Here is a 17,101-nt window from a genome sequence, read left to right as displayed (position 1 = left end):
ACAAAAGTGGTATCAAACGTTTGTGCTACGTTTGTGCTGGTTTGTGCTGCAGAAATTTTTGTTTGTGCCGTTATTATTTTAAAGATATTAACAAAAATTTCTAGAGGTCAACCAGCCCCCCCATATTAATGGAATCAAACAAAATGGATGTCAAACGTTTGTGCTGCAAAAATGTTTGTTTGTGCTGCTAACATTTTAAAATGTTTAATAAAATAACGTCTTGATGCGTGCTTAATCATCCAGGTAAGTAAATCCCAAAAGGTTGATTCTGTTCATCTGGACATTTTCAGTTGGAGAAACGTTTCGTCACTCATCCAAGTGACTTCTTCAGTCTCAGCTGACTGCAGGTTTCCCCAACCTTATAAACAGTGAAGGAAACTAGCGCCACTGAATGAACAATGTGCCGGGGGGTTAATTCCATGATTGTTAGTATGCAAATTCTTATGACCATTGATCAATGACAACTAATCAAAGCCTATTGATCAATGGCCATGAGTACCATTCACAGAAAGTGGGGAATGGCTACAATCACAGCATTGTAGGATGGCGAAAGATGTACCCTTGGGCCCCCCTTCTCGATCCAGAGATGGTCAGCATCCTGACAGCCCGATGGACGAAGCTGTCTCTCAGTCTGCTGGTTCTGCCCCGGAGGCTCTTCAGTATCCTTCCTGATGGCAGCAAACTGAAGACGCTGTTGAAGGGATGAGTGGAGTCACCTGTAATGGAGACGACCTTCCAGATGAGGCAGGTGCTGTAGATCTCCTGGGGAGGGAGGCAAGAGAGGTCCCCACAATGCTCTCGGCTGCTCTCACTACCCGTTGTCATTTTTTCCTGCAGAACCCAATGCAGGAGTCATACCACACAGTGATGCAGCTGGTGAGGATACTCTCAACTGTGCCTCTGTAAAAGGTGCTCATAATGGGGGTTGAATCTCTTGTGCTTCTCAGTTTGCAGAGGAAGTAGAGTCACTGTTGGTCTTCTCCACATTCAGGGACAGGTTGTTGTTGCTGTACCACTCTGGCAGATGGTTAACTTCACCCCTGTAGTAGATCTCGTCGTGGGTCAGCAGAGTGAAGAGAAGGGAGCTCAACACACATCCTTGGGGAGCCCCCGTATTCCGTGTTCTTGGGCTGGAGGTGTTGCTGTTGACCCGTACTGTCTGCTGTCTTCCTGTCAAGAAATCTAGCAGCCCGTTATACAGCAAGGTGCTGATCCCCAGCAGATCCAGTTTGTGAATGAGTTGCTGGGGAATGATGGTGTTGAATGCTGAACTGAAGTCTATGAACAGCACTCTGACATATGAGTCTCTAGTGTTCAGATGTGTGAGGGCTGAGTGAGGGGCAGTTGAAATTCCATCATCGGCTGAGCGTTTTGACCGGTATGCGAACTGAAATGGATCCAGGTTGGGGGAAAGCAATAATTTGATTTGATGCATGACTAACCGTTCAAAGCACTTAACTTAATAATGATGGAGGTGAGTTTGACAGGACGGTAGTCCTTAAAGCAGGAGATAGATGACTTCTTGGGTTCAGTAATGATGGTGGAGGGATCTCCACACACTGTCTGGGGATTGTGTCACCACGGTCTGTAGAGTGGGCTTGTAGTCTGTGATGGTTTGTATTCCTTGCCACTGCCTCCAAGTATCTCTGCTGTCGCTGAAGCTTTGCTGTAGCTGATGCCACGTGACAGGTTTGCCCTTGCTGTTCTTAGACTCACCTAATTCCCGGCTCTGAAGGCTTGCATTTTTCAACTTTAGGAGCATTTAAACCTGACCTGTGAGCCATGGTTTCTGATTGGCCCAGACAGTGATAGTCCTGGTCTCTGTGACATCATCGATGCATTTTGGGATGTAGGCAGTGACAGTTTCTGTATATTCCTGAAAGTCTGTGGTGTTGTCGTGTGTGGCGGCCTGTGGTGGAAAAGCAGTGCCTCTGAGGACCCTTCTGGCCACACCTGTACCTGCTTATGAACTGGTTTGGTGACTTTGACCAGGGGCCTGTGGGAACCCATGGCACACCTAGATTTCTGCCTGTACTGACCCTTATGCAAAATAGGTGGAATTAAGACAGTTCCAAAAGCAAACACAACTGATCAGTGCTGAGAGTGGTCCTGTTGCTGAGGTTGGGATGATCCTGTAATCTCTTATGAACGACCTCCAACGCTTCTATGACTGGGATGCAAGTGAAGACAGATGTAACATCTCTCTCTCACTGTACATGTACTGTTTATAAAATTAGGGAAACATAACCTGCACAAACAAAATAATTTGCAGGACAAATGTTTGACATCAATTTTGTTCGATTTGAAGAAGGTAGGGGGGGCAACTTCACTCACGGGTGTTTATAAGGTTGGGGAAACCTGCAGTCAGCTGAGACTGAAGAAGTCACTTGGATGAGTGACGAAACATTTCTCCAACTGAAAATGTCCAGATGAACAGAATCAACCTTTTGGGATTTACTTACCTGGATGATTAAGCACGCATCAAGACGTTATTTTATTAAACATTTTAAAATGTTAGCAGCACAAACAAACATTTTTGCAGCACAAACGTTTGACATCCATTTTGTTTGATTCCATTAATATGGGGGGGCTGGTTGACCTCTAGAAATTTTTGTTAATATCTTTAAAATAATAACGGCACAAACAAAAATTTCTGCAGCACAAACCAGCACAAACGTAGCACAAACGTTTGATACCACTTTTGTTGGATTTGGGTAATGTGGGGGGGGGGGGGGGGGGGGGCTGGTTGACCTTTACATTTTCATTAATATCTTTAAAACAGAAGCAGCACAAACGCTAATTTTACCTGCACAAACCAGCACAAACGTAGCACTAAAAAAGTAGACCATTTTGGTTTGTTTTGGAGCAGTCTGGGGGGATGGTGACCTTTGAATGACCTATAAAATAAAGTTTAATATCTCAGATACTGTAGCAGCACAAACGCTAATTTTACCTGCACAAATCTGCACAAACGTAGCACTAACCGCTCCGCCTATTTGCCTTTACGTTTCAAGTGGGTGGGGGGTCAGCTTCACTCTGCTAAAGTTCACAGTGTTGTTTCACGGGCACTTATTTCGTGCATTCTGTATTAAAAAGCCCCGACACGCGCATCCAGGCAGTTTGCCGAGGGCGCTGTCGAGTGTTGCAAAACACATGAAAAAAAATGTTGAAAAACAGAGCACCGTCTGCCATAACGCAGCCCGTGGAGACTCGCGTTTCCATGGCTGTGATGACGCAGATGAGCCCGTCACCTCGCTCGCCTGTGACAGAGGTGACGGGACGCCAAAATGGCGTGTGGTTCGCGCTGCGACCACAAGGGGGCGCCAAAACGCCATATTCGGTGAAGTGGCCAGTGAGCGCTCTGTCTCTCCACATGAAGAGCTGGGCCACCTGCATTCAGTCAGCATGGGTGCTGAGGACATTGAAAAAGGGCTACAGGCTGCAATTCAGTGTCGCTCCACCACAATTCAAAGAATTCGTTTACTCTCGTGCTCCGGGCGAGTCCGCCAGTTTTCTCCTGGAGGAAATTTCCACCTTGAGAGACAAAGGAGCTATAAGAGTTGTCCCTCCCGAGGAAATGCACAGTGGATTTTATTCAAGGTATTTCCTTGTGCCAAAGAAAGGGGGGAGGGGGATGAGAGCCATTCTGGATCTCCGTGCCCTGAACCGGCATTTAAGGACATACAAGTTCAGGATGTTGACGCACGCCTCGCTGCTACGGTTTGTACGAGCGGGCGACTCGTTCACATCAATCGACCTGAGGGATGCTTATTTCCACATCCCCATATATCCCCCACACTGAAAGTATCTGAGATTTGCTTTCCAGGGGATAGCATACGAGTGTGTAGTCCTGCCTTTTGGTCTCTCACTGAGCCCAAGGGTGTTTGTGAAATGCACCGAGGCAGCAGTGGCCCCGCTCATGGAAAAGAGCACATTGACGCCAACTCAATGCATTACTTTCATAGGGCTCAGCCTAGACTCCCTCCGAGTGAGAGTCTCTGCAGACTTTCATATCAATGTGGTCAACGCCATGGAATTTGAACTCTTCTGAGTTAGTAGATGCTCCTACAGCAGGGTCTCGAACTCCAGGCCTCGAGGGCCGGTGTCCTGCAGGTTTTAAACGTGTCCTTGATCCATCACAGCTGATTTAAATGGCTAAATGACCTCAACATGTCCTGAAGTTCTCCAGAGGCCTGGTAATGAACTCATCATGTGATTCTGGTGTGTTGACCCAGGGTGAGATCTAAAACCTGCAGGACACCGGCCCTCGAAGCCTGCAGTTCGAGACCCCTGACCTATGGTATCAATCTGAAACTACCTCGGTCTCCAGTTAGCACATTCGCAAAATTTTTATCTGCTACTATCAGCCTTTTAGGGCTTGGGGTAAAAAGGGGAAGAAGAAGAAGCTTACATTCTCTGGTAGGTGCTGAGAGTTAAGTGGATGGAGCAGTTCACTCCTGCCGGGGTTCTGGCTTGATGGATGGTTCCCCGAGGAAAGTACAGCAGATCTCCAGCCTGTCCAGAGAGAAGACTTGTTCATACTTAAAACACTGTGATTAACATGGTCAGACAGAGCTCTGTGTTACTGGTCTCGGTTAAAATTTTCCAGCTTGTTCTCTTCCCAATCGTGTGATCTAACAACTGACAACACAACAAGGGCGAACCATTGCTGATGCTTTCGCTCCTTTAGCCCTTTGTTTGGCCTGCTAAAATGGCGCCTCGGCGGTCACGCCCCCTCCTGTGACATCACGCTCTAAAGCCCTATACTTTTAATGATTGGTTTTTTCAGTATGTTAAAAATGTTTCCCCCTCTCATTAGCTCTGTATACGTGTCATAGTTTAGAATGAGAATACTTTATGAGGCCACAGTTACTCCAAGTTAGTAAGAACATGAACTCACTAAACTAAATGAAATAAAAATGTGACGGTTGGTGGTTTGATTCCTGTCTGCCGCAGTCTGCATGACAAATATTCCTGGGAGAAACCCAAGCTGCTCTCCGGTGCATCCATCAGAGTACAGACAGAGAGCACTGAAAGTGTGTGTATGAATAGGATAATGAGCCCAGTAGTTTAAAGCTGTTTGAGTCAGGTAGAGTAGAAAACCTTCCATTTATCATTTAATATGAGATATTTCACAGTTACAAAGTAGCTCTAATCACAGGAATCCCAGTTACACAAATTGAACATCTATAGTTGACACTGAGGTGTCAATCTGATCGCATTTGACTTTGTAACTTTGTCTGTAGTGGATGTGATATTATGGCTGTGTAGCCACTGCAGTGTGTACGTGTGCTTTAAATACACAAATATATTTTCCTTTAAAGAAACTCAGTTCAGATCCCTCGCATCATCAGAAAGAAGAGACTGGCTGACAGTCACAGAGCAGCCACCCACACTGAACAATGAAGTAGTAAATAGTTGGAAAATGTCACAGGCTCAACTTGCTTATGGTGTAACGGGTTTTCCTTGCAATGTGAATCTTTGTGATTACCCATCATGTCTTTTCTTCTTCTTTGTCTTTGAGCGCTCTGGTTCTGACACTTTCCACCTGTGCTATGCTGATGGTATACACACCTAAATGAAACACAAACACATTGGAGGATGTAATGTGTTTATGTTTTCTAAATCCAATCTACCAGTGAAATACGGGCCCTCCTCCCCAGACACGACTTGTGCAAACTCTTCCACTCCAGTAGATGGCAGCCTGACATCAGTCAGCAAGACTCATATTTTAAATGACTTTATTTTTAAGATCAGCTCAAATCACATCGTAGAAAAAGATGAGCCTGTCTGTGAACTATGTGTCATTTCATTTAAAACAACATGACTATGTGTAAACTTGGGGCGATCGTGGCTCAAGAGTTGGGAGTTCGCCTTGTAATCGGAAGGTTGCCGGTTCGAGCCCCGGCTTGGACAGTCTCGGTCGTTGTGTCCTTGGGCAAGACACTTCACCCGTTGCCTACTGGTGGTGGTCAGAGGGCCCGGTGGCACCAGTGTCCGGCAGCCTCGCCTCTGTCAGTGCGCCCCAGGGTGGCTGTGGCTACAATGTAGCTGCCATCACCTGTGTGTGAATGGGTGGATGACAGGTTGTGTAAAGCGCTTTGGGGTCCTTAGGGACTAGAAAAGCGCTATACAAATACAGGCCATTTACTTGGACTTTATGCAGGGCTTCAGTATTAACTCGATGGTTTTAACGGCTTCATTTATGATCAGGTTAGCACTTTGATTCAGAGCTCCAGAGCTCTTTCTGTATAACACTGGATTCTTTTTTGAAATCCTGTAGTGCTGTATCTTTTGTGTTTTTAATGATTATTTTGGCCTTTTTCTGACTTCATTGGATGGGTACGGTGAAGACTGACAGGAAAGTGGAGGGAAAGAAACGTGTGACAAAGGGCCGCAGGTTGAACCCAGACCCACCTCCTGCTCATCCCACTGCAAATAAAACCACAGCATGTAGTGTAGAATGTCTTAACTTTCTAAACTTTTGAAATGAAATCCAAAACAGCTCTGGATTCTGTTATCGCTGTCCCGTCTGACCTGTGCTCCACTGGAGATGTTTTGACATTAAAATACAAAACTGATCTTGTGTTCAGACCATCGTGATCCTCTTGTCTCATCCTTTATCGGTTTATATAAAATCAGCTGTCAGAGACCTGGTGTGATATTTGACTCGAATCTCAACCTGTACAAACATAAACAGCAGCATTCGATCAATACCAGACATAGAGGAGACCAGACTTTTGCAGTAGCTGAGCTGAAACTGTGGAATAGGCAGATCTTTTTAAAACTCATTTAAAAACCTAGTTTATTTCCAGGCTGTTAAACCTGTCTAAATAATGTCTTTCTTTTGATATTGTCCAAATTGTACAACACTTTGGTCGGCGCTTGTTGGTTTGTAATGTGCTTTATATTGTAAAATTGACTTGACTTGAGTTGAATATTGAGTTTTAGTCTGTGAAGGTTCTCAGTCATGGTATTTCAACTTTTACGTATCAGAAATTAACTTCAGGCTTTTTACATGAACCAAGAAAACCAAGCAGAGTCTTAATGGCTCTGCACTGGCTGCCCATTAGTTTGAGAACTAACGTTGAGATTTTACTGTTCAAATCTTTACTGACACGAGCTGTTGTTCCTGAACCAACCAATGTGCAGCCTCAGGTCCTCGGGCAGTAATGTGCTAGCTTTTCATACGTCAAGCTTAAAGACAGAAGCCACTGAGCGTTTGCTGTGAGGACTGATCTGCCTCAGCTCATTGTTAAAGGCTCATTTATATCATAAGGTTATATTTATAAATATATTTTAGTATAGATTTGATATTTTTGAACATTCTTAGTTTATCTCCATCTTAATCTTTTAATATTGATACGGGATTTGAGAAGCACTATACAATTATTATTATACTACCTAGCTAACATGAAAGGCAACAGTGTGATTTTACTCCTGTGGAAGGATACTTCATTTAGTTTACTGAAGCTCAGTGACCCAGAAGTAAATTCTTTAAATGTGAGTCGTCCGGTCTCTCCACCTTCCTGTGTGGCCCTTCGTAGTCACAATGAGCCGTCTGCTCAATGTTGGAATAAATGTTCAGTCGTCTTCGGATCTTTGCATCAGGCAGGTACGCTCTCGGTCTGTGATCGTCTGGAGTCAGATTTCTGTTTGTGCAGATCAACCTCGAAACCTGAAACTGTGAAGCCTGCGATACCTGGTCGACACTTTGGGGCCCTGAATAAACTTTTACAGTGTTCTGCACTTCGGTGATCATCAATTGCACACATACCAAAAATAATCAATAAAACCAAGCAAATGAATTTCCCTTTTGCAAACTAAATAAATGTCCATGTGTCTGTTATTATTTATCATCCTTCTTGTGAGATATGGGACAGTAACCTTTAATGTATCAACTTAAAACTGCATACATTTAAACAACATCTGACATTAAGCACTGAGACTGCACTCAATAAAAAAACTCACTTGACTTAAAATGTTTCTTTCATTGCTCTGTGTGCCAAATCACCAGATCTGCTTTGTTTTTCAGAGATTTTTAATCCCCATAACAGTCATCTGATAACGTCACTGATTGGAGTAGGAGTCTGTTTTCAAAGTGTTGATATATGTTTTAAATAGTAGAGAGCAGTTCTGATGACCTAATTGATTAAAATAACAAACCTGAGATCACAAAACAGCGCCAAGGTTCATTGGAGAAGCACCATGGGACACAGAGCGCTCACACATGCAGAGGCAGTTTCACAAGTTTAGTATACAAACCCTGGATTCATTTACAAGAACAAAATTAAACTACAGGCCTTCTTTACTCAAACAGAACTCTTACCTGTGGAGCATTAACAGCCTGAACACTGCTGGTTAGTTTCACTGTGCATCTGGAGGACACTGGGACCAGATTTACTGACCGTCTCAGCAGCACAGAGCTCTCTTCAAATGTTACCAAGGTAGTGGATTTGCTAACGAGGCACACGAGTATGAACGTTGTGGACGGGAATGTTTTGTGGCTTACTTTTTGCCAGCTGTGTTTTTCTCTTACACGAGGAGAATATTAGAGTGAATCACTCAGACATGCTTCACTAATGTTTGCAGTTTGTATTGTAATGCAGACGATGATGAATGTATGGAAGTGTGTGAACACAACAGTTGCTGCTCGCCTACACCAACCATAAAAGTGACAGATACTCGAAGTCCTCCGTTTAATCAAACAGTTCATTTTAATTCCTTTCATGCTCTGCTTTACACACTGGCTAATCTAAACGGATGGAATTCACAGTAACGATGCAGACAGTATTGTAGAAACACATTTGGTACTTGCTGTATTTAATAATATGGCACAGGCTGTTTAACATTCTGCTCTCTGGTTTAAATCTTTGTGTACTTTCGAGGCTGCAGTGTGTGATCCAGTTGAATTATGTCATATTGTACCAAGGTGTTTTAATAATGAACAGACGTGTCGATGAAACTAATGACATAAAACATATTAACTGTCCAATCTGGTTGTTAAAACACTGCAAGCCCAGATTCAGAAGTCTACAGGAAGTACCTTTGGAAAGATTTTTCCAATCTAGCCAGAGCAATGTTCATCCATCACCACAGACAGCCGTGCAGAAAACGATAGCCGTGCTGTTACTGCCAGTGCAAATAAATGGCCTGATTACAGGAATGTAAGAAACGTTTTTCTTCCAGTTACTATCCAGTCCACACTCAGCTGCTGTGGCTAGGATGAAATTCCTCTCGTTATAAAGTAAAATGACTTTGATGAATTGATTCTGTGACACCTTGGAGCACTAAAACGATTGTTGAACTAGCATTTACCCACTCGGGCTTCTGCCCGCTGACCTTCTTTCCAACATCATCAACAAGTGTCAGAATCACTCTGTTGGTGAAGTCGTCACAGATCAGTCCTTTCGGTGGGCAACCTTTGAAACACGTGTAACAGAAACTTGAATGTAGTTTCTCACGTCTTCTATCAAACGCTGTGAGCGCACAGGTGCAGGTCGTGAACATGGAGGCTGTGTGGATGTGTGGCAAAGGGAAGAAACAGAAGTCAGGAGGTTTTCCTTCTTGTTCTGCTAATGAGAATGATTTACAATAATACAATTATTTTAAAATAATACAATTTTGTCATCTTATTGTGTGGAATAAGTGTTACAGTTTTGGTGGCATGAATGATTCACTGACAGAGACCCTCTCCAGGAAGTCTGCAGGATTCTGCTTCATGTTTGAGCTGTCTGGGGAAACGCCTGCTATGCTGAGGCCTTCATAACGTTTCAGTAAATGTGTTGTTGTGTGTTCTGTGTTGTTAACATTGTGACCTGTGTTTGCTTGTTGAGAAATAGTCTTGCTACTTTAAAACATTTGAACTGGTTTTTGGTTGCACTTAGACCAGTTAGTGGCAAAACTGTGATTTTTAGTGAACTTTAATGTGTAAAATATTTTCTTATTTCTTTATCTTCTTAATTTTTTAAGGTTCAGTGCGCAGAAGACTTATACTGGTTTTACTGCAGAGCTACAGGACAAATAGAAACACACACACACACACACACACACACACACACACACACACACACACACACACACACACACACACACAGTGAGCAGCGGGCGGAGAGACAGGTCTGCTGTCTATATTCTGATGTGACTGTGCTTGAATAGTTGTAAGGCTGTAGCTCAGAGGGCCGCGGAAACCGGGTGAAGTGGACGTGGCATTCGCGAGTTTGGACTGCAGCTTGTGAAAGCGCGTGCCGTGGCACAGGTGAGAGTGTAAAGTTGCCAGGGCTGGGAGCTGCGCTGCTGCACGGGCATAGGAGGCCCGGGACTCTCGGACCTCTCCGGCACTCAGCACATCGCACTGCAGCGACACACAGCGAGTCGTTCTCACGGAAACGCCGTGTTTCTGACTCGTCGCGTGTTTTCATGCAAGCAGCGTTTAACTGAAAGTTCTTCAAATGAAGGAAAAATCAAAGAATGCCGCGAAAAAGCGCAGAGAGAAAGAGAACGGAGAGTTTTATGAGCTGGCCAAGCTGCTGCCTCTGCCGGCGGCCATCACCTCCCAGCTGGACAAGGCCTCCATCATCCGGCTGACGAGCAGCTACCTCCGGATGCGGAGCATTCTCCCCGACGGTAGGCACCCGACACCCTTTCATTTGTAGCCGATTCAGACAGAGGTTTTCTTCCAATAATAATAACAATAATTATTAATCACTATTTGTTAGTTAGATGGACACAGTAGATTGGAAGTTTAAACACTGTCTGCTTCAAACGACTCATTTATCAAGATGAATTATTTCATTAGTGCCCGTGGGCACTGGGGCAGTGCGGGAAAACTCTGTCAACACTCGGAAAGTCTGCTTCAGTCACTGACCTGCCCGTTGGTCGTTCTCGCGTGGATTCTTACCGAGTTTGAAGACTAATCCAGCTGTAATCCACGAATGACAACAAAGTTTCATCATACAGATGCACGAGACGTGGATTTCTAAAGGCGTCATAGACGAAAGACAGAGTCCTGCTCAGGGACGCCGCTGTGTTTCAGCACAAACGTGTTCTCATGCTGGAAGTCCAACGATCTTTGAAATAATAATAATAATAATAATAATAATAATAATAATAATAATAATAATAATAATAATAAAGCGCTTCATAACCTCGCTCCTCCATATTTATCTGATCGTCTCCATACGGAGAGCTTTATTTGGTTTAATAATATTGCATAAAAATAGAATGTAATAATAATAATAATAATAATAATAATAATAATAATAATAATAATAATAATACATTTGATTTCTAGGCGTCACCTTACATTAGTACAACACAATAAAAACAAAAGGTAAATGAAAAATAAAAAAACAAAAATGAAAGTATAAAAACTAAACAAGGTTAAAATCGACTTAGAATCAATGGTTTTAAAACGCGATTTAAAGTAGAGAGGAGGTCTGTAGTCCGGAGATCTGCTGAAAGTGCATCCAAAGACTCGGGCAGAACAAGTCCCACGGTAGCCCCACGGTAGTCAGGCGGGCAGGTGGAACAGACAGAAGGGAAACTCTCTGTATGGAGACGATCAGATAAATATGGAGGAGCGAGGTTATGAAGCGCTTTATTATTATTATTATTATTATTATTATTATTATTATTATTATTGTTGTTGTTGTTGTTGTTGTTGTTGTTGTTGTTGTTGTTGTTGTTCTCGCCAGCAGAGATCGCAGCTTGCATTCTTTTTACATTTGAAAATGGGTTTCAGCTTCCAGATGTGGCCTGTACTTTCTGTGGATCTGTGAAAGAATGACTCGTGTCTGTAAATGTGACAAAGTTAAACGTGTTAGCAGCGCTGAGCCTGTGTTAAAGTGAGCGCAGCGATAAGCGTGGGCCTGTTACTGCACGGCTGAGGCTGCTTTTAACGAAGGAAGCTTCGTTTGTCTCTGATAGTCTGTTTCTTTCACTGCATCGCTCTGATACGGAGAGCTTATTTCTTCTGCTAAATGTTTATTATGTTCAGAGTTTAGTTTGGCATCATTTTGGCTGAAGCTAAACGCTCCACATCGGGAGCCTCGGGATAATCTGACAGCATTTATCCCGCCTGAAGGCTGACATCAGCGTCATCTGTTAAAACGAACAGGATTACAACAACTGTAACAGTTACAATGCAGGACTCTTGTTTTTCTCTGTTTGCAGTTAAAAAACAGAAAATATTTCATTCAATTGAAATTTCAAGTGGAATGTAAACATGAAAAAACATCTTTTCGTATCAAATTGTCAGTTTTACATGTGTTAAAAAATATTACCCACATACCGAGATATACATAAATTCAAAAGAAATACACAAGCATACATTTCACTTCTGTTGCTGTCACATACACGTTGAAATATATTTGTCACGTGATCTTATTGCGTTATTGATTATTATTAATTATTAATATCTGTTGTTCGTTTGTAAAACTGTTCTGGTCTTATTAGCTCATCAGTGTCGTTGTGCAAAATAAAATTTGAATTCAAAGGATTGAAATCGAGTTACCGTCACATTAGTTTGGCTTTGAAGCAAAGTAGAAATACTCACCTGACATCAAAACAATGTGAACATACAAACATTCTTTACGTTAAATAATTACATATAATTACATGCTATTATAGTAGTGTGATTACGTGACTTTTTAAGTGTTGCGGGTTAATATGACCTATTTTGCTCTATTTTCCTTCCATTTAAATGAACATTACAGTTTACGCAGTATTAGGTACACGTGTACTACTCTTTAGTCCGCACACGTTCTTTTTATTAAAAGATGACTAGTGTCGTTTCAGCCTTCTGTGAGTAATGAAGGCAAGTGTAACCCGATTCCAGTCGCTCCTCCAGAGACTGTTGCAAAATAAAAACTCTGTTGATTTTTTTTATTTCCTCAGTGGACGCTTGGCGGGCTGTGAGATGACTCCTATCACTGTTTTACAGTTTATTTGAATGGTTTAATATTTTGTTTTAAAAAAGCAACAACCCTAATTTAAATGTAGTATAATTTCAAATACCAACATGTCCAACTGATAAATGTAAAATAAATAAATAAAAATAAATGTAAAAACCATATATATATATATATATATATATATATATATATATATATATATATATATATATATATATATATATATATATATATATGCTGTTTTTCAAAAGTAAAAGCTATAGTATTGCAGAGTGAAACTGTATCATGTCAGTACTCATGTTGAAAGCTACACAGTGGCTATTCTGATTTTGCTATTTGATTTCATCTGTAGTTCCAGTGGCCTTGGGGAAGAAATCGTACCTCAGTTTGACCTCTGATGGGTGCTGGGACAGCAGGTCACTCAGGTGTCTTTGCAGAAGAGAAATGAGCTTCTTGTGCTGTTTATGACATTATATTTATATTGTAATGTAGAGAGTGAACAACAATCCAGAGAAAATACCAACAATCTCAAACTGAGGTTGTGAGAAATATTCTTTACTCTTTACAGTTTATTCGACCTCTAATAGAGGATAGCATTGTTTTTTTACTGGAATTCAGAGAATACTTTTTGCATTCCCAGAAACTTGATCCTGTTTTTGTGGATATTTTCAGACCTGGATGAAGAGAATCAACTTGATTTCTGTGCCCAGATTCTCGAGCATGCATCGAGACAACCTTTCTTCAGTATTAACACGCTGTAGAGTGTACCTCACTGTTTTTTTATTTTATTTGTTTCACTTGTCTCAATATGGATTTTTAAAAATGTGCTTTTTATGTCTCATTTTGTTGGATACTTTTCTTGTCTTTTAACAGCTAAAATGTGTCTGTCCCAGACGTATGGTTAAATTTCATGATAGGAGCGTGAAGCACGGACATACAGTGTGAAAAATGCAGAAACATATATTAAGTCATTTGATGGCAGGTCAACTTTTTATACTTGCAGTATAAAACCTTTTTCAATGTAAAGCTGCTTCTGTCTCTTTTCCATGCACACACCAGTCCACAGCAGAGCCTGGAGTCAGGACTGACTGTGAGGACATTATTGTGCTGGCAGCAAATGTCTAGATTACTGGCATAGTTAGAGAAATTTAACTGGACGTTTTTGTATTAATGACACAATAACACAATTCACTCCAATATGTAAAAAAACAACAACAACAATTTAACTTTGTTCTCCTTCTTTTTTCAAACACTTACTTTGTGTTCCTCACATCTCTTCACTCACTGGCTTTCAGCAGATTTCATGTGAAATAACTTTGATATTAAAAGCAGAATTAGTTCAAACTGCTTGATTAGCAGAGACACTGATTTACAGTTCTGTCTTTGAAGGACCTGACTGTGCAGAGATGAACTGTGCCATATTTATGTAGCCTGAAAATGCTTCACTTAGTTTCCAAGTCATAGATTTAAAACCAAACCAAACCTTCCACTGTGTGATTGGGACACCACCATGACGAGGTGACAAAAAAGAGTTTAGATGAATTATGTCAAGCCTTAACGCTTCAGGCCGATTCTCATATTTCATCGCCCCCTTATTGTCCGTTTTCAGATTTTCCCACACATACTGTGTAAATACGGCACAGCATACCTACATACAGTAGGTAGTAATTCGTTCCATTGTGTATACAAAGAAGGATGCAGCTCAATAATGTTATTCAATTATAGAACACTGTAATAACTTTATATAGTAAAATACATATTTTCAGAATATTCAGAATACTCCCACTGATTCATTTTTGTATGTCAGCTGACCAACATACAGAATACACAGCTGAAGGCAAATCTCATGCATAGGTGGGAGAATAGTCTTGGAAAAGGAAAGTTAACATTAGAGATTTCCTGTTGATCTGAAAATTGAATTATGTTTAATACTACACGGTCCGATTCTAGAAGAACAGCAGTGGTTCAATCTGCTCCTGTCTGCACGCCAAATATCCTTGAACCTCGAAGCTGCTCTCCGATGCAGCCATCACATTATAAATATGTGTAAATGTCAGATAGAAAGCACTTCAATGGAAAACAGAAACAAAGAAAAAAGCACATGTATGAATTCAATGAATGAGGAAAGTTGTGCAAAGTGCTTTGAACTCTTTTGATCCTGTATGTTGGACAGCAGCAACAGTGTCACAAATATCATGTTTTTACCCTTAATTAGACACATAAATAAACATTTATAGTAGAAAAATGTGCCAAATATTCTAAAAGTTTTTCTAGAGATTAAATATTTTTGGTTTAATTCCACCCAGATTGTAAAAATTACGAAAAACCCAACTTGTTTTTTCTTCCAATGAAAACAAACAATGACAAATTTCCAACAACCTTTTGTATATAAATCATGACACATTATTTTAATACTCTTCTGATGGCATCAGCATCAAATAAATAAAGTTTCCACTGCTTGGCTTTGTAGTGAAATAAAAAATCAGCATGTCTGATGCTTCAGTTATTTAATCTTATTAAGGTCGGCTTCATTTGCCCAAAAACTTTGTGAAAGAATATTTTCTTCATGTAAAAAAGAAAATGAATGTGTGACATTAACTTTGTTCTAGTGACCGTGTGTGTGTTTGTCAAAGATATATTTTTAATTTGTCCCGTAGTCTGGTTCGTGTGACCGATGGAGCCAGCCTTTGTCTCTCTGATTGTGTCTGTCTCTCTGTGCAGGTCTGGGTGATGGATGGGGGCAGTCAACAAGGTTCAGTCCTCTGGACAACATGGCAAAGGAGCTGGGTACCCACCTTTTACAAGTCAGTATAACCAATAACCCACCATGTCATCGTTCTATGCTCTTACACAGTTTCCTCTAACTTATCACGTGTTGTATGAAACTGACGCCGTGTGTAAAATGAGATTACTGCGTGCGAGTGCTGGTGTGCTTTGATATGACAAAGAGCTAAATTTGGACTTAAACGATTATTTTTCCTTAAATGATTTGGGTTCCTCTGAACTTGAGTTGATGGTCAAAGACTGCTCTGTTTGTAACCTCCACTTCACAAATTTGGGTAAAACAGGGCCATGGACAGGCTCAGGACCTGGAAGCATGGAAATCAAATGGGGTGGCCAAATTAAAGCCTTTAAAAAAACAAACTCATATGCAGGTGTTACATATGGTTAAATGATTCAAATGCAGTAAGTATACACGTGTTTCTATAACTTAGTTATTTCTGTAGCCCACATAATTAAACATTTCAATTACATAACACATGTGAACTTTGATTAGATGTACTGTACAGCCTGTAGAATGAATAAATATGTAGCCCAATAAGTATAAAATCCAGAAAGCTACACAACATGGGGCGGTTCACATACAAACACAAGTCTAACTGAAGTTTTTGTTAGAAAAAATAAAATTGTTGCTTAAATTTACACCAAATGTCAGAAATCTGCACCGTCATGAACAAGAATTTAAATCTAATTTTTTCATGATTTCACCCTCTGAGGTCCAAAATGTCCAGTTTTCACTGCTTTTGATTTTACATTTGTATTTCACAATGTTTTTTTTGTCATCATTTTCAGCTCAACCTCACGTGTCTGAATTTGCAGTTATTTTTTCATTGACATACTGTATTAACACAACTGATCTGAAATCACACACAAAATATAAGATCCTAGTAGTAGTTATATTATTTTACTGTGAAAAACACAGAAATGTTTAGTAAATGATTTATTATATATAACTTGAAATGCAAATTTAACGTGTAAATTTTGAAAAAGCTGTGCACATATTTGTAAACAGTAAAGTTATATACAACTATTTATCTATGGTACATTTTTCCACCGATAGGAAAGAGGTGGCTTTTGTTCTTTCTTTACTGTTTTTTATGCTGTCCTGAGAAAATGTTTTTTTAAAAACTGCTTATACTTCTTTTTTTAATCATAACTCTGGATTTAGTGGCCTGTCATTAAAATGTAAAAACTGGTGTATACTTTGAAGTCCGAACCTTCAAAACAAGCTGAAACACAGACTCAGCGTGGCTGCAGCTTGTTGCTATGTTAGCTTACATCAGTCATGTGATTTGGAGGTGCAGCGTGTCCGTGGACCACAGAGGGTTAATAACACTCACCTTCATTCCATTTCCAGACCAACCCACCACCTGTGTAAAATCTGAAATGCCCATGGTGTTGTTCAA

The 17,101-nt window shown here is 40.9% G+C and overlaps 1 protein-coding gene across 1 annotated transcript in view; it reads left to right on the top strand.

Annotated features, from left to right (window-relative positions):
* Window positions 1-10,147: 10,147 nt before the first annotated feature.
* The window catches only part of sim2 (SIM bHLH transcription factor 2), a 60,073-nt gene continuing 53,119 nt past the window's right edge, over window positions 10,148-17,101 (top strand). Inside the window, exons 1-2 of the mRNA XM_080867780.1 lie at window positions 10,148-10,626; window positions 15,636-15,718. Of these exons, the coding sequence (XP_080723906.1) occupies window positions 10,452-10,626; window positions 15,636-15,718 (258 nt within the window). The 5' untranslated portion in view covers window positions 10,148-10,451. The remainder of the gene's footprint in view (window positions 10,627-15,635; window positions 15,719-17,101) is intronic.

The sequence above is a fragment of the Rhamphochromis sp. 'chilingali' genome (genome assembly GCF_963969265.1).
Source record: "Rhamphochromis sp. 'chilingali' genome assembly, chromosome: 19".
In the NCBI taxonomy this organism is placed as follows: domain Eukaryota; kingdom Metazoa; phylum Chordata; class Actinopteri; order Cichliformes; family Cichlidae; genus Rhamphochromis; species Rhamphochromis sp. 'chilingali'.
Note: the sequence above shows the minus strand (reverse complement) of the source record. Positions and strands in the feature narration are given on the sequence as shown.